This window comes from Colossoma macropomum, unplaced genomic scaffold, assembly GCF_904425465.1.
Source record: "Colossoma macropomum unplaced genomic scaffold, Colossoma_macropomum, whole genome shotgun sequence".
In the NCBI taxonomy this organism is placed as follows: domain Eukaryota; kingdom Metazoa; phylum Chordata; class Actinopteri; order Characiformes; family Serrasalmidae; genus Colossoma; species Colossoma macropomum.
Window position 1 is genome coordinate 29,354,628 of NW_023494793.1, and position 19,124 is coordinate 29,373,751.

The 19,124-nt window shown below is 37.6% G+C and overlaps 1 protein-coding gene across 1 annotated transcript; it reads right to left on the minus strand.

Annotated features, from left to right (window-relative positions):
• Window positions 1–1,233: 1,233 nt before the first annotated feature.
• On the minus strand, window positions 1,234–7,157 carry LOC118814083 (transmembrane protein 26). The gene is made up of 3 exons (XM_036579745.1): window positions 6,964–7,157; window positions 4,114–4,255; window positions 1,234–1,869 (listed from the first exon to the last, which is right to left on the minus strand). The coding sequence occupies exons 1-3, from the start codon at window positions 7,155–7,157 to the stop codon at window positions 1,234–1,236; spliced, it is 972 nt and encodes a 323-aa protein (XP_036435638.1).
• Between the last annotated feature and the right edge of the window lie 11,967 nt (window positions 7,158–19,124).

Genomic DNA, 19,124 nt, shown 5'->3' on the forward strand with positions numbered 1-19,124 from the left:
CAGAATGCCAATCAGAATGCAACTGACAAAATCTCGATAATGGTGGCCAGAGAAACTGCTGATTTAGACCACATCAGCTACAACATTTAGGGTTCTATTTTTGTTCCAGTGCAATCTTAACTCCAGCATGTTACTAATTTGGCAGTCAGAAATGATAACAATTGCGACAATATGGGTGGAGTGACGCCACAGGGGGCTAATAACTTGGTACCGTATTAATGTACCAAGTCATTACACACACTGTGCCATTAATGGAATTTTTGGAAACATTAATATGTTTCTTGACATTTATCGACTTAAATGTTTGACATTTATAAACTTAAACTACAGTGTTTGGCAAAAAAAAAAACTTAATAAATTTCCTTATTTACTATCTGATCTGGTTTTCTTTGTTTATTTCAATTTTTCATTGTTTATTTGTTTGTTTGTAGTTCATTGTTTTTCTACTTGATCTGCTGTTGTGTTATTTCTAGGTCTGTAAAGCACTTGTGCTGTTCCAGTTGCAACGTGCTATATAAATGAAATAATAATAATAGGCTAATAATAGTAATTATCATTATTGTTTTAATTATAATAATGACAGTAATAATACTTATTATGGGCAGTTGCTCCAACCTTGCCTAATCACACCTTTTGATAATGTATTTAGTCTAACTCCACCCTGTTTATAGTTGTGCTGCTCTGCACTGGGTTATAGCCGGTGTTGCTGGTCAGGAAAATACTAAAAATAAATCTGCCTCACCTACACGCATCAGCACCGTGACTTTAAGCCTCATTTTTCTGTTTGCACTGTGATCACAAAAGCAGAGCCCTATAACCTCCATTAATAACTATGCTAGCCAAACTATCAGTTGTTGAAAACTCACCAATTGGATTTTGCTACATCAAAATGTTGCTGTTTCATACAAAGTCTTAAACTTCTGTCAGCTCAGGAGGGTGGTGAGTGTCCACAGTAGTGATAACAGTGTCAGGACCCACATGACCAAGTCTGGAGATTTCTTAAGAACTCCACATAGTTTGTGGTACATTTCCACATGCAGTTTCAAGATGCTAAACTAGCTATAAGCTATATGCTTACATTACATCGCAAAACTGAAGAAGCAGATTTAATACAACACTAGACACAGAATATATCTTGCTTGATCAATTAACATTTGGTGTAAGGGGAAGTTGTGTAAATATATATTTTGATCAAAACATTATAAAGAAAACCCCAGAACTAGAGAATTTTATCTACTCCTGACAGCTGGGCTCCACAACTTCATTTTCCAATTGTCTTTGAGGTGTGTCTTGTGACCTGGCTCTACCCAGAGGCCTACCCAGTTCAAAATGCACTACACAGATCCTGTACACCTCCAGCATGACAATCAGGATGTTTTTGCAAGTGAAGAAGATCATCAGCTGGTTCAAAACATTCTCTCGGATCATAAGGTATAGGCGGTACACTAAGAACGGGCCGTCCTGGAGCCCGACGGTGAGCAGGAGGCTCCAGACCTCACTGGAGCAGCAGGAAGAAGACGTCCAGGGCAGGAACGGAGGCCCAGTCCTGTCTTCTGGCATTTGGGCCTCTCCATGGTCCTTAGGAGGACTTGTTTGGGTCAGTACCAGAGGAAACTGCATTAAAGCCCAGGAGAAGAGACTCAGCCCTACAATGATTACAGCACGGTTGGTTTTCACTTCTGGCTCCTTGAAGGTGTCAAAGATGTCTAGGATGTCTGCTCCCAGTCCCACATAGACCATGAGGAGCTGGGACAGCTGGTCGCGGGACATGTCACCCTTGGGCATGAGCCAACGTCCCAGCACGAGGACGATTAGCATGGTCTGCTCCAAACCTGCCGCCCAGTTCTCGGGGTCCAGCTCCACTAGGCCCTAACCAGAACACATCAGCACTGTTATCACCATGGTAACAGCTGAGCCAGCAAGACACTGAAGTGAGGAATTTCTTATGTATTTGCTCTTTCTGCAAGGCCTGCATCCAAACTCTACCAGAAACTGGTGTTACATAACAAAACCTTGTGCCGCCATAACGAACTTTCGCAGAAAACATGTTCTTACATTTAACATACATTGACATTTCTAGATTTTATGAGTATTTGAAACTTTGTCTTTTGGTCCATTTATCATGAAATGATCATACAATCTGCTTTTTCAAATAATGTGAAGAAAAAATAGAAAGCAAAAAAAAAAAAACAAGGTTTTGATATGACAACAACAATGCACACAACTAAGACCACCAAACTCTTGACCTGTGTTAGCTGCCAGACTGATGAAGTTTCCATTTAAATCTGCAGGGCTTTATTCAAGGCAGATGATTCTACTGTGTACCCCTCAGGACTGGACCTGGCTGTAAGAGTTCACCAGGCTTTGCTTTAGCCATATCAGCAGCTGCACGCTAACCCCATCAGAGAGCGAGAGCCAAAGGCCAGGCATGCCTAGCGCCCAATCTGTCTCAGACAGTTTTAGCTCCTTCAGCTTCTGAAAAGAAATTGGAGGCAGGATTCTCAGATTTTGGACTTCTGCTGCTTGGAGATACCAGCAGCTAAAGTGAGTTTTAAGACCTTCTGAGGAAGATGTGGGCCACAGGCAGCCACTATGAATCAAACAATTTGCTAATCCTGCCAGGACAATTTTGCAATAATCAAATAACAATAGCAGATGCTGCTGAAGATATGGTGAAATCATCAATCCAGCTTCAGTCACAGTGCAACACTGATGATATGGAACAATATTTTTTCCAGAAACATTCGCAGTGGCCTAACTAGGATCTATTGGGCCCCAGTGCAAAAAAACGAATGGACCTACCCCATTAAAAATTACTTCCAATGAATAACAAAATGACTGTCATTTGCTTGTTTACTCAACATTGTGTCAAACAGGTAGATGTACTACTAGCATTTAATGTGACCTAAATGCTAACATTAGGCTACCTATTTAATACTTAACAATTATAAATAATGAATCTATCATTTTGGAGGGACCCAATGAAGATTTTAGGGGGCCCAATCACGGAAGGCTCTCGTGCACAGTGCAACTGCACCCTCTGCTCCTCCAGTAGCTATGCCACTGCCCTTTCACTGTCAAAGCAAAACATTGTATCTTCAGAATAGTAACTTTATATAGAACAAGAAAAAGACTTTCTTAGCCTTATGTAACAAGATTTTCCTCCATGTATAGTACTAAAAATTCAGAGGCCACCCTTAATTTATCATTAGGTAAACGTTATTCATTTTCCAGTAGATATGTCTGATGAGACTGTATGAAGACCACCAAAACTGTCTCAATCAGATAAACAGTACTTCAAGCTTTAATCTTTGAGAGAGGGAAGAAAATCAAGCATTTCTATCCACCCTTCCACTGTGAGTAGACAGATCAAGAAGCTGCTGGTGTTCTCAGAACAATGGACTGACCACCCCAGACTCCAGACCTCAACATCACTGAATGTGGTTGGGATTACTTGAAGCAGAAATTGCAACCAACTTCTACGATTAAACTTTAGAAGTGAAAATATTAGAAAATATTCCTGCAGATTCCTTTGAAAAACTGAAAGCAAGTCTTGTAAAAAGAATGGGAGCTGCAATAACAGGTGAACACATTATGTGATATATTTAGTTGTTGAGTCTTCGGCATAACTGGAAAATAAATACATGAAGGGTGGTCTTTGCTTGCTGCACAGCCCTGTGGTATTGCTCATCATCTAAAAATGATCACAAAAATGTAAAGGGTGGCTGGCATTTTCAAAAGGTCTTACAAAAAGAAAACCAAAAAATGGAGTTACAAGGCTTTTATAAGACGATCAATTTTGCTTTGTGCTGTTCGTAGCCGATAGAAAGGTCAAGACAAGAGGCATTTGAGAGCAGCACAGCTGCACCTGGACCTGGCTGTTTGATATTCAGCAGACAGAGACAAAGGCTAAGATTCAGATTCTGCGCAGTATGAGACCAAGATCAATTTTGCCTTTCATATCCAGGTCAATATGAGAACACCTATTGAGTAACTGATCCTAGATCTCCACTCTGCAAACCCCAGACATGTAAAATACATTTCTGCTCAGATGGCACATGTGGAGAACTGTTTCTAGATCAGCACCTCTCTGAAGAACTTCACAGTACCCACCACTGCTATGGGGATGTGGGACAGGAGGTGAAGATCAGGTGAGGAGGAGTTGATTGGCAGCTTGGACTGCAGCAGGTTCAGCTCCAGGAACCAAATAGAGGGAATCACAGTGCTGAGATAAAGGAAGACCATGGGAGAGAACCTGCCAGGCATGGAGAGAGCAGAGACAGAGAGAGAGAGAGTGAGGAGAAGATTTTCTGGAAGTGCTTTTTTAACATTAGAAAACTATTGATCTAGGCTTCCTCACACAAAGTTTCCAGGTGATTTGCTGAATGTTGTTAGCTCACCTTGCTTTGTTTGTGTATAGTCCCTCTAATCTTTGACCCAGTTTCTTTAGTTTTATAGCACTTGAGCCCCTTGTTGTAATATTAATTTAGCCCTTTAAACTTTTAAACTGCAGATTATTATTCAGATGTTAATCTTGACCCCTTAAATCCCAAGGGTCTGTGTGTGGGGGGGAGGCACACTTCACGTTCTCACTCTCATAACTACATAACTTATATATTCGTTTTGTCATAGTCACTGAATAATTCATACTGGTTATTGAGTAATAAAATGAGATTAATAACTGAATAATCAGATTAGAGTTCAAGGGGTTAGGACAGTTATTCAGAACTATAATGAATTATTCATATAAAACTAATACGCAGTTGTAAGAGAAAGGAATTGAAATGAGGACCTACTTATGTGTCTTTTTGTTTTTTTGTTGCTATTTTAACAGTTTTGTGTTAAACTATTAAGTCACCAATATTATATAATATTTATTCAGCCATTTGTCCATTTGAAAAGCACACAATTCATCACATAATATTTAAAAAAATGATTGATTAATTGATTTTTGACTGATTAATTGACTGATGATTGATATATTACTTTTTTACTTAAATTTACACCTATGAAGTTAAACTGAAAGTTTAAAAAAGCTCAAAAAATGCACTAACCATAGTTGAATTTTTTTATTTGCCTGATTGTTTGATTTATTGATTTATTGATCGATTGATTGATTGATTCATTCATTCATTCATACATAAAATCTTCAGAACTCAAATTTACACCCATGACGTTGCTTTTGAGGTTAAACTGAACCCTAAAAAGCACATAAACTATGCCATAATAATTTTATTTTCAATTTTTGATTGATTGATTAAGTTACTGATTGACTGATATATAACATTTTCTTAAATTTATATTTATGAACTTAAATTGAAAGTTATAAAACTTAAATTGAAGCCTAAAAAGCACAGAATTGATTAATTAAATCATTAATTGATTGATGGACTGATTAAAATATAAATATAAAGTTATATTGAAATGTTAAAAAATAAATAAATTGACGTTCAAAGGCAGACAACTTATAACATAATCATTTTAATTGATTGATTGATTGATTGATTGATTGATTGATTGATTGAATGATGTTGCATTTAAAGTTACATTGAAATCACACAAACCATAACAATCACATTTTTAATTATTGATTGACTGATTGGCTGACTGACTGAATGACTGATTGATTGGTTGATTGAATCTCAAATCTTTATTCCTATTTACACCTGTGAAGTTGAATTTAAAGCAAATGAATTATTACAGAAGTGTATCAACTATAACATTAAAAAATGGTTGATTGTTTAGTTGATTGGTTGGTTGGTTGGTTGATTGATTCATTAATTGATTCATTGATTGATTGACTCAAATCCATAAAGGCTTAAAGCTGAAAAGAAAATGGGTGACATTAACACTGGGCTACACCACAGAGGCTGTGACCGCTGCCAGAAGGGACTCAGTTCAGCCTGCAAATTACTCCCATCAGCTATGCAAATCCCTACTGACACGGCCAACCCTCTCTGAAGAGCACAGAGACTTCAAAGTGTGTGTGTGTGTGTGCATATGTGTGTGTGTCTGCACACAAGACAGAAAGAGAATAAAGGATGAAGTCAAGGAACTGCAATGATAGAGAGAGAGAGAGAGAGAGAGAGGAGAGAGAGAGAGAAAGAAGGCTAACAACATCATCTGCTCTCAGCAGGTCACTGGTCCAAAGACAGCAGGGGGCATTTATGATCTAGAACTATTATTTAGCATTGAGGCCTCCACTGATTTTGCCTGACAGATCTTTAAGAGGTGACTGAACAAGATCATGAGTTCAGTATGTAAATGTAAAGACTATACAGATACATCACACTGTGCACTGTGTGTGGCAAGAAAGAGTGATATTAATAGTAAGCATTACTTTGACACTGCTTTAAGAGTGAAGAGCCAAAGAAGAGAACAGATGTCTGCTGTGCTCCCACAGCTGAAAAATCTGTATTAGGCCATCCTGATTTTTGCATTAAAAGTAGCACATAAGGAGCATAATTCTAATGTTAACCTACTTAAAGCCAGGCCCTAGTGTTTTTTCACTGGTTGAGTTAGCTTATCTCTTTTTTTTCATCTCATTTGCTAGTATAAACCATTTATTATCATTATCATATAGGGCTGGTTTCCCAGATATGGATTAAGCCTAGTCTCGGATCAAACTGCAGTGCTAGTCATGATTCACCACTGTACATTCCTTTTTGAATCTAGACTAACTGCAAAACTGGCCCCGGTGGCTTAGTATTGGATATTTATACATTTTCTGAGCTAAATTGGTACATAGAAGCAGGTTAACTTTCAATTCTTTTAGTGCTGTGTCTGTTTTTTCTGCCCCTTGTGGCATTACATAATGCAATTCTGAAGCCTGTAAATACCATCTCTATAGTGCAACTGTGCTCAAAAATTTCTCTCTTATAAATATTGTATGTGACCACGTAGAGTGGGCTATTTGTCTAATATAGCTTTTGAGGTCATTCATGCTGCCAGTGACATCATCACCATTTCCACTCCGCGTTGCGTGTGCATTTAATGGTGACAGCCATCTCCACGCCCAGCAGTGCCACACCCGTCAGCAGCAGCCAATAGCAGGGCTCGCCCTTCACTGCTACAACACGCCACACTGTCACTATGCCATGCACAGCGAACAGGAAGCGACTCAGCAGAGCCAGTAGGATGTTCAGAGCTCGGCACATTCTCCAGGCCTTACAGGGTCACATAGAAAACACTGGAGGGAAAAGACAAAAGCGATTGCTTTCACTAGATAAACCCCTAGGGTCCACTGCTCCACACTCTCATAAGTACCTGGATAAGTACTACTAAATGCAACAAACTCTATACATAAAACGTTCAAAATGGGCCTAAAATGTTATAAGCCTTAACTTTACACACATGATGTTCCATTTAAAGTGAAAATCAACCCTGAAATGCATATAAACCACAGCAAAATTGGTTAATTGGTCATGATGTTGCAATTGATAAAGCACAGACACCATAACAATATTTTTTTTTCATTACTTGATTGGTTAATTAAGTCATTGACCAACTAATGGACTGATTAAAATATAAAATAGTTAAATTGAAAGTTGAAAACACTTAAATTGAAATCCAAAAGGAAGAAAACTTTTAATAGAATCATTTTTAATTGATTGATTGATTGATTGATTGATTGACATATACATAAACACATAAAATCTTCAAAAACTCAAATTGATGCCTATGAAGTTGCATTTAAAATGAAATTGAGCCCTGAAAATCACACAAACCACCTGACTGACTGAATGACTGATTGATTGGTTAATTGATTCTCAAATTTTTACACCTATTTACACCTGTGAAGTTAAATTTAAAGTTAAATTGGATAATGAAAAACAAATGAATCATTACAGAATAGCATCAAATGATGAACATTAAGCTACTAGCTATAATGAACATTCTTAACATAGGTGAAAAGCTTGAATATATCTCATTTACATAGAATTAAACTGTAGTCCAATAAGAATAATCTGTTTTCAATCAGATGTTCAAACATCAGTAAGAAGTTTTTTCTTTGTACAATGCATTGATTTTTACACAGCACAATCCTCTGTGTTAAATTAGCCCCTACAATGCTCATTTAAATCCAGCTGGACAATTAAACTCCAAAGAACTGTGACTTCCATTCTTCACTCTCATAACCTACATATGAGCTTCAGAGTAGTTACTTAATGACAGAATAACAGCTTCTCGATAATAAGCTTTAATAAGCCTGGAGTTTAAGAGGTTAATTCAACACTTGGGATTCTGCTATTGAGATAAAGCGCAAGTTAGTTTCTCATGGCCAGTGTTCATTTTCTCTGACCTTGAGAAACTTTCATTTATGTGTTCAACAATGAACCAGACATCACTGAGAAACTTCACAGCCTGCCTCTGGATTCGTTGAATTGCAGCAGTTTAAGTGTGTGACTGAATCAGACTTACCCAGTAAAGGTTGAACCCAAGGGATGCAGTTCAGAACTCAAATTTCCCTCCTGTGGAATCATCTCAACAGGAGCTCCATGACACCAGACTAGCTTTAGAGTTAGTGTCAGTGCCTTTTAAACAGCATCCCCTATCTAGCCCCCCTGGAGGCTTCTGGAACAAGATCAAGTGTGTGTGAACTTCAGGAAGCTGTGGGGTGGGGGGCAGCATTAAAGAGTCGTGTGCCACTGATAATATTTCCTGTCCTTGTATGAACAGCCATTATGAGGTCATCCTTGATGGCCCCAAGAATAAAGTTATCATGAGTGCGGAGCTGGTCAGAGAGGAGTTGGTCAGTGATGGCGCATTTTTAAATCACACACACACACACACACACACACACTGATCTACGCTGCCTGTTTACACAGTAGGTATTAACAATACTTAACTACAGCTGTTTTGGAGATACATAATCACTTTTATGTAGTTTTAATATCATTGCCATCCAAAAAAAATATCTCCAAAAAGTATCTCCAAATACTAACTTTACAACAGAGGGCAAAAAACTTTTTAGTTTAAGTTTATGTAAAGAGATTTTATTCCAAGCATTTTTTAAAGTATTTTCATTGGTCCTTTTACCGATATTTTCAAACAATGTAAAGAGCAGCTGCTGTGCTCAAATATGATATGGAAAAATAAAAAAATGACAAAAATCATATAGAGTGTATATATGAGCTCTGTTTAACAATAATGAACTTAAGACTGAAATATTTGAATCGCTATATCTAAATATGTCCGATAAGCTGTAGCAGTAGGATAATGTATATAGGAGCTTATAATACACTAAGTCAGTTTGCTTGAGTTACTAAAGTGAGCCAATAGTCTCACAACACCAGACTTGAGCTTGTATCACGAATATCTGGAGAGAACTGTGAGAAATTGTAGTCTAATTGTGGGTGAGAACATAGAATTATTATGGTGGGAACAAACTGTAATATTCCTAACCCAATCCAATGCCCCATGAAGATGGACCTTTTTTTACACATAATTTGAAAACAGCTGCTGTTTGCATTGTGTGAACATTTCATCATGAATAGAATAATAAAATTGGTGCTAATACAATTACTTGGAATGAAGTCTTGTTACACTAACACACATTACCTGTAAAGTTAACATTTTGAGGTACAGATGTATCCACACTACTGACCTGTACTGCACCTCCATATGAAGTACTCTGCTGACATGCCTTCTATGAAGTACTCTTTATGAGACAATACATCTCAAAACTGTCCCACGTAGAATAGTCTGAGTAAATGTCTGTAAGTCCAGGTATACAGAATGCAGTAATGTGTTTAGCAAAAGTAATCTAAAGACAGGCAGAACTGGCAGGATGAGATAACAGGCAATGCATTCAGACCCCAAACGTAGCGGAAAAACGGGTGGGGGACTTAAAAGAGGAGGAAAAGGGAGGGAGGAGAAGTGTGGAGACAAGAAGGCGAGCAAAGGATGAGCTAAAGTTGCCCATCCTTATTCTTATCACTCTCTTTTATGTGGTAGTTGTCATTTCATTTAAGATTTTAGTCATAACAAATATGTTTATTACACCACGAGTCTGGGAATCAAATCGGACATGTCATTTTGAGCAATCAGTATTGAGCAAAGTGAAAAGAGAGTGATTGTTTAGTGTTGAAAGTGAAAACTTCATTCTTTTTAGATGTTCTTTTGTGGTATAAATAAATTTGTAAATAAACAGAGAATCTTCTGTTAGCTTCCCAACCATATCTCAACTCCAAAAACCTTTCTGAAGATTTGTTTTGTGTAGACATTTGAACCAAAAAAGCCATTAGGCTGATAAAAATGTCAATAATTTAGGGAACATTAGGCAGTTTGACAGGTTCTTCCTCTGTAGGACACTTTTTTCATAGCTCATCAGCCACAAAACATGAGTTAAGCATAAATTGCAGAGGTGTCCTCATATGGCGCCACCTACAGTTATGAGGTGTTGATATGGACACTCGGGTCCATAAATCTACAGAGCTGCTGGCTTCAGAAGGGAACATTAGTTCAGGGAAAGACTGAGTGTCAGGAGGGATTTCGGGAGAGGACAAATGGTGTTTGTACAGCCGCCTGAGTGGCCATTTATTTTGTCCATTAAGGAGCCCTTCCCCGTTCCCTGCCCACCCAATCGCCTCAAACTGCCACAGCCATTTATAGGCTCCATCCAAAACGATGCAGTCGCACCCTGCATGGAGTCATCAGCATTTTTATGAGCCAGGAGAATAGGAAATGCCAAAGTTATTAGAACTCACTGAGGAGGCTGGCAGATATCTTTCAATGACCATGAGGCACTGTTTAAATTGGACTCTCTACTATCACTGGACCATCTCTGGAGACTTTGGCTTTCTCTCTATATGTGAGGTAGAAGCCCAGAGGCATGCATATGAACGGGTATTTGAGTTTATTTTTTTCTGAGAAAGAGTGTGTTTAAAATGGCATAAAAGGAAATAATGAAAATTGGTCATACTGAGGCAAAAAAGATCTTTTATAATAAAAATAATAATTACAGGTACCCTTCTCACATACTTGAGTAGTGTGAAGCAAAGTTAAAAGCTACATTTACCTAAAGCAACAAAGAATTAGCAAATAAATCATCAATGTTCTGTCAGAAGAACCTTGAAATGCTGTGAAGAATGAAAATGTGGTGTTAGTGTGGTCAGATTCAAAAACTACTTAAATATCTAAAAGCAGAAAGTTAACTCCTTTATGTTAGAATTGCTAGAACTGCATGTGCTGTTGTCAGAGTAGCCTCAGGTGAAGTAAACTACTGTTACTTTGGTGAAGGTAGCTCAAAAAACTGAGCTTAGAACTCGAGCCAAACTTCTTAATACACCCAGCATTTATCAACACAGAAACTGAAGTCTGTGAGATGTTATTCTTCTCTTTTTGACACACATTTGCTCTAAAATAAAACAATGCACCTTCAGAGTGACAGCTGTGGCCAAGAAAAGTGCAGTCCAGATGCTGAAAATAAATCTACATAAATAAACAAATAAACAAATCAATCAATAAATAAATAAAATAATATTTAGTAACTAAATGTTAAAAAGTAAAAGAGAAAATGCAGATTACTTTCCTCACAAATATACTTCCGTGGAAGTAAAGTGATTGTCTTTTAAAACTACTCAGGAGTTGAGATTTTACTTTTGTACAGTAGTGTTTATATGTCTGAGAGTGCGTTGACAATCAGGATGTTTTTTATAGACAGAATAGAACATGTTTGAATTTTGAAAAAAAAAACCTTACAAAATGTTAGAACTAATGCAATGAAGAAGAAACATCCCAAATTCTCCATAATTTCTAGATTATTTTTTTTTAATAAAAATTGTAATTTAAGCAAATTTATGACATTGACCATGATGAGGCCTTTGTACAAAACACGCTGCTTCAGTTAGCAGGGTGTAGGGTGCACTAAGGGTGGGCTATATGGCAATGGATCATGATACTCGAAGACATTTTCATGACATCTCTGCAGGTGGTGAAAAAGACAGTGTTTCCTTGTTCACTGAAGCTTATGTTAAGTCAACTCTAGGGTGGATTTGATCTGCTCATCAGAGGCCTTTGCACAAACTTGAAGCCTATGCCAGCTCAAGAGCACACTACCATTAAAGCAGAAGGGAGACATACAGTACCAAATACATCCTGAAATTCATGTATTTCAAAGATTCTGCTTTTCACTCAAATTGTTATGCTAATAACATAATTTGTAATGAAATATTGTAAATTAAAAAGAAAGCAAAATAGAAGCATTTTCTCTAGTTGTCTTTTGGACCCCACTGTGTATGCTACACACCTCTGGTTATTGTGTTACAAAGAGTGCACATGTTTGTGTTACTTTTTTAATGCAGCAACAAAAGACTCATAACTAATTATCAAGTTCAAGAGCTGAATTACAGTGAAACACTGCTTTAACAGGGCCACAACTATACTTTTTAGTGCAGGGTGGCCAGGTAAGACCCAGATATTTTATTGGGGTGGCACACTGGAAAAAAATGAAAATGACATTTACATTGATGTGTTGTTTTTCTCTCTGTTCTGAATTAAATCTGTGCATGATTTCCACATGAATAAAATAATAAATCAATACAACTATTGCCATAAGTAAACTGAAAGATGAAATTGTGTAACATATTTTAGTCCTTCATGAGGAATTGATGACTTAAATACAGTGATTAGAAAGGTAGCCAGCCAGTACTTTATTTTACAACACATGTATGCATTCAACTCTGAAAAGAAATTAGTACAATGATAATTATAGCTGACTAACTTTGGATAGTTAAAACATCTTACCATTGCATAACTTACATGTAGCTCACAGAACAGCATGACTGAAGAGATACAGTGCACAATCACTGACCAATTTCTGGGTCAATTAGCCAATCACAGCAAGATACGCTAATTATTAAGTGGAGCATCGTCAGACTCCCATAACTGATGATCAACTACTCTGATGGCAGCTTTTAACCATAAAGCATAACTGAGGCTTTATTAATGATGGCTGACTGTCTTATTTTCTATAACTAGGATGCCCAGTGCCACCCCTCGGCTATGCCTATATGCTTTCATGTAGATAAATGTTTTTTGGCTGGGTATGTTCTAAATGCCACATCCTAGTAGATGAATCCTTTCAGGCAAAACAGGCATTGTTCCCTGAGATGGATCTGTTTTTGCTGTCTTTCAGCATCATTAATGCTCAAGCTACTGTGTAATGACATAAGCTGGTCAAAAGGGGGCAGTTTCAGCCTGAGAGCATTAAACAGTTGCACTCAGATGGTTCACAGGTCATGAAAAACCTCTTTATACAAACATAGGGGAAAAATAACAGGGAATATAGCCAGCAGGGCCTCAGGAGGAGGGGAAGAGGAGAGGTGTGATGGTGTCAGGCTTTCTGATTGGACTCGAGGGATTGGCTAAATGCCTGGAACCAATGCTCAGCCTCAGAGCTCTGAAAGCAACCTGAGTTCATTTCCTATGTTCTCCTCAGTTCCCCTTTCTCTTTAATTCCCCCTCATTACCGTAGCTCCCTGTGCGCCTGTCTCACCGTCCAGCCCGTTATGAGCGAACACAGCGGGGTCAGCCAGACAAAAGACAAAACACACAAAGCCTACACTCACAGTCCCGTGTACTACACTTGATGTGACACGTTCAATTAACTTCATACAATGCGACTCATTTGTGCACTCCGAATGGGGCAGTCAGTCTTAACCCCGTTTGTATTGAAAATAAGGAGCAGGTGTGAAATATAATTAGCAAACAGGTAGCGATTACCCCTGAGAGGAGAGACTGAGAGGAATAATGAACATTTACTGGATCATGTTTTCCAATGTTTTCGGTGAGCTGCATCATCCAGAAGAATGGTGTGTTCTGCATGAAGGTGGACTGAAGAGAAGTGATAAGATTTGTTATTAATATGTGGTGGCCATAACATACAAGAATGGATGGCATAGTGGGCATTAAGGAAGGGCAATATGGCAATATAGTACAATACTTAGACATTTCCATGATACACAATATGTATTGTGATATTTTCTGAGATTTGTGAACCTGTTAGAACAGTCAAAATGTCCCAGCAAAACAGTAGTACATTCATTAGAATTTAAAGTTTGCAAAGATAAACAATTTAAAGGGCCCATGTCACTTTGTTGTTGTTTTTTTTTTTAATATAAGAGTTCAGTGTCCTGTGCAAACATTTTTAAAGTTCCAATGAATACCGTTAATGCCTACATATGGTCTGTTGGTGCAAACTACGCTGCAAAAACAGCTTGTTTTGAATTCAGTGCTTTTGTAATGTCACTAAAACCAATGCATTTACATACATCTGCTTATTCAGCCTACAGTAGTTTAGCTCCGCCCACTGACTTTGACAGTATAATGAGTGCTTTTTTTAAAAAAATTCTCCTTAACTCAGTGGTTGAGATCAAAACCATTCATAAGGATTGGATGAGTAGTAATTCATTTGTAGAGAAACATACCAACACATATTTTCTTTACAGTGGTGGTGATAGGAAGAGTAGGAATATTTTATTTACTTATTTACTATCCAAAACCACCAGTGAACCTACATGTGTCTTCTGAGTTCTTGTATGTAATGCTGATGATAGTAAAATAATGGTCAATTCGAGAGAAAAAAAAAAGTCTTCTTTGGGGACTATTTTCCCTTAGAACATCCTGCATGTATCCCTCCACCATGACTGGATTAAAATACACTGATTAAAATATGTTTTAGACCAAAACTTTATCACAAAACGATCACAAAACAAAATCTCAGACATCAGGCAGCATATTCTTAATAACGTAATCACTTTCTGTTATTACAGGAAATGGTTATGTACATATAAGTAAGCTTTTAGAGATGGACGTCTGGCTCCTATCACCACCTCTGTGAATGATTCTGACTGTATTTTTCTCTATAACAAAGCATTTAACATTAAACCCCCCTCTGAATGACTCTGTTTACATCTTAACCTTTTATTTGTGCAGGAATTGTGGAGTTTCCCCTTTAAAGGCACAACAACAAAAGAGCCTGTTTATTTCTAATGTAATGTAATGTAAAATGAGTTTTTGGTATATAAACCCTCGCAAATGTCTTAAGTAGACCTCACTGAAACAAATAAAATACAAGAAACATATAGTGTATGAGCCATTTATGGAGTATGAATCAGACAGTTTGGTAATCAGTTTCTATTAAGGCAGTGGCATAATTTGCTGACGTACATTCGACTACTTGTTATTGTGCAGTTTAAAGTTAGTTAAGTCTATTTTATTATACATGCAGTTGTTCTAGAAGTACTAATGATACTAATGATACTCTGAAAAGGGTACTGTGATGTCATGGTGAAAACAACAAAATCATCATATTACTCAACCCTAGTGGACACACTTTCTAAAAATCATGTCCATGAGATTCTCACAAGTGGATATATAAGTTTTTGCCACATATTTTCTGTGTTGGAACATTTCCCATGGCTGGTCAGACTCCACTTAGTCCCACAGTGAGTTTGCATTCCTTCCAGAAATCTTTCACGGAGCTAGCTGGGAGAGCAGGTGTAATGGAGTAAAGCTGACAGATGCATCAGCTGTACTGGAAAGTTCACTCCTGAGAGACCAGATAAAAGTGCTGCCTCAGAGCTACAGTGTTCAGGTGTAATGCACTGTGTTCGGGTCTAGTTCCGGAGAACTCTGGTGTAGTTCCATTGATTCAGTGACCTGGACAAATGCCTGATAGAGATGGATGGTAGATAGAAAGGAAAATAGGAGGGAACGGGAGGAAAACTGGTACAGGCTGTGTCAACAAAAGGGCCTCTCCTACAATCTTCAAGGGCTTGCTTGAACGACTATGGTTATACTTCAAAGCCTCTCCCAAAGTACCAGCCCCTCATAACTCACTCTAAAACTTCTCGTGAATTACTCTTAATAACAGGTTCACAGTGGTATTGGTTTACTTTAAGATTTACAGGTTATAACAGCCAACTTCTTTTAAATCTTATACCACTCTTATAAATAACAACAAGCTACTGGAGGGCTAATAGCACAAAAGAGTATCTTCAGCCCGCTAAATATGAGTGAATGAGAGGGTGCGTTACAAGCCAGGTCTAGGTGGGGCTTTATATCTAAAAATATCTCCTCCTTTACTTATGGACAAAAATGTGGTATTCATTAAAAGTCCTCCTCGTCTTTGAAAGAGCTGTGAGTGAGAAATATTCAACATTAATTAAAAATGTTCATGTAGTTCATATTCTTTGTCATATTAAGCATGATTCATTATGTATCATTTGAAAGTCAAAATACTGTTTTTCTTATAATCTATGATCTACTGTGATGTACATCTGTGCAGATCCCACATATGAGATTGTATGTATAGTACTGTGCGAAAGTCAGAAACCACTCTTTGTTTATTTAACTGACAGTCAACATGGTCAGTAAGTGAAAAACAGACATTTCCAAAACTGAAAAAAAAATGTCAGAAGATGTAAGAAAATAGACTTCTAACAGCCCTGCAGGTTTCTTTAAAAGACTGAAAGTCTCCTGAAAAGAATGGAATCTGTATGCTTCATCCGCAGTAAAACTGTCCTCCTGCTCAAAATTTTAGCTTCCGTTTACGCAGCATAGGCACAGCTCCACCGGTGACAGACTTTGTTTACCTCTGTGGTTGCCCAACCCTTACCAAAAAAAAAATATATACTTAAAGTTAATTTTATTAAGTAAACTACAGCAAAGTTCAAGTGTATTTCCCAAGTATACTTTATGTAGTAAGTATACTAATATCACTGTACTAGAAGTATACTTGTAAGTGTACTATTTCAATACTCCTTGGGACTACAATGGCTCACTTTTTAGTATATTGAAGTATACTTTTAAGTATACTTTAGGTGTAAGCATAGAAAATGTTAAGTACATAAATAGTTTACATCCAAGTATTATTTTGTACTGCATCTACACTCTGACCTGCACTATGAGTGAACTTATAGGTACTAGTTACATACTTCTAGCCCACTTTTTAGTTTATGAAATGATACTTTTAAGTATACCGCAACTATGTTTAAATATTCACATTTAGTTTAATTTTTGTGTACTACTAGTTCACTTCTTAGCTTATAAAAGTATACTTTAAGCATTTTTTGTGTAAGCATAGTAAACTTTGAGTACATAACTTGTTTACATCTAAGTTTTTTGTACTACAACTACAGCATTGCTAGCAATCAAGAAACCATAGATTCAGACCCTGAAATCACCAGGCATCTCACTTGTTATCTTCTCTGAGGCATCCATGTTGCTATTGTCATAATCAAATGATCAGTGACTAGTCAACATCAAACTTAAGAGTAATCACTGAGCAGTAAAGTGGACAAGTCAACTAGCCTGTGCAACCCCTACTGTGAACTATACTAAAAGTGAACTTCCAGGTATACTGTTAGTTTACTAGTTATTTACTTATATTCCACTTTTTAGTTTAGGAAAGTACACTTTATATAGTATAATTAGAAGTGCAGGCCATAAGTATATGCAAGTATATGTATAAGTACAAGTACAGGCAAATACTTTTCTGAATGCTTGTCAATATAAGCCAAGTATACTTAAGTATAATTTTGTTTAGTATATCTCTCGTAAGTATGTAAAAAGTAAACTGAAAAAGTATACTAATAGCACACTTGAATAAATATATGAATAAATATATTTTTTGTAAGGGAATCTTCTGGGGCCAGACAGTGCTTTAGGTCAAAGAAGGAGATGCTTGCCCCAGGGCATGGGAGCAGACCTCCATCGACTACACAATTTAACCACAAGCTGCATCCCCTCCCCAGTCTGCCAACTAGTTGTGTCGCAACTGTGCTGCTAGCTAGCCTAGTAGCTAATCCAGCTAAAGTTTTATTAATTTTCAAAAGAATTTTTGCTAAAACTTCTTAAAGATTACTGCTAAAACTTATAGATTAGCTAGCGTACTTGCTATCCAAACTGCATGCTAGCCAACCGTTTACTGCAAGTAGTGCTTCAGTCTGTCCATCAGTCTGAAGGTTTTTCTGCAATGAAAGGCTCGTTATTTAAAGCCATATCAAACCTGATGCCACTGAAAGCTGCAGGGCAGTTACACTGCAAATTCACACATGTAAGGATGGAGACTAAAGGTTTTGTTCATTTATCACATTAAAGTTGGCAGCCCTCATTCAATCTGTTGTGTTTGTGTTTTTTTCTCAGGCTGAAATTTCTTGAGTAAGAGTTCAATTGCAAGTCCCCATCCACCATTTCCTAAAGAAACTGATAATAAGCACAACATACTCAGGGAACTGCAACATAATTTATCATAAAAATGATAGCATATTGTAATATTGTCCACCCCTAGATGAGAGAGAGAAAGAGAGAATGAGAGGAATGAAAGAATGAGGGAGGGGGAGATTATTTGACAGGCAATATCACAGCTATTGTGCATCTGTGAGATCCACCAAAACACACACACAAACATTTCTGTCAAAACAAAGAGGCTCGCTGCAAAACTAAAGTACGCTGCGTGAGATCTGTTTCTGCGATAAGTAGCTGAAAGCCAGCGCTGCAGTAAAAAGCGGTGAGAATACAGCATGTCAGTCATGCTGTCTCAGTGCTTGTGATGCTTTTATTTCACAGATACGGTACATGACTTTATGACATGACTTTAGTTCAGTGCTGTAGATGACAGGCCTGCTGCTGAGATATTGAGCTCCCTGTGTTTGACAGCATGAGAAGTAATGTAGACCTTAGTGCTACACATAATGCAGTCAATGATAAAAACCTGCAGGGCGTCTGCATACACGGAATATGTTGACGACCATGAGAGAGAGAGAGAGGAGAGAGAGAGAGAGACAGATAAAGTGAGATAGAGTGAGAGAGAAAATGGAGAGAGAAAAAGAGAAAGAGAGAGAGAGAGAGAGAGACAGAGATGCAGGGTGGGAGGAAGGGAGCTAGAGAGAGACAGAGGAGAGAGAGAGATACAGGGACAGAGAGAAACAAAAGTAGCAGAGCGAGGAGCAGAGAGAAAAATGCAGACAGAGAGAGACAGAAAAGAGAGAGAGATACAGAGAGCGAAAGAGAGAGAGGAAAGAGAAACAAAAAGATCATATATATGTATATTATATATATGAAAGAGAGACAGAGAGAGATACAGCGAGAGAAAGAGAGAGATATAGAAAGAGAGAGAA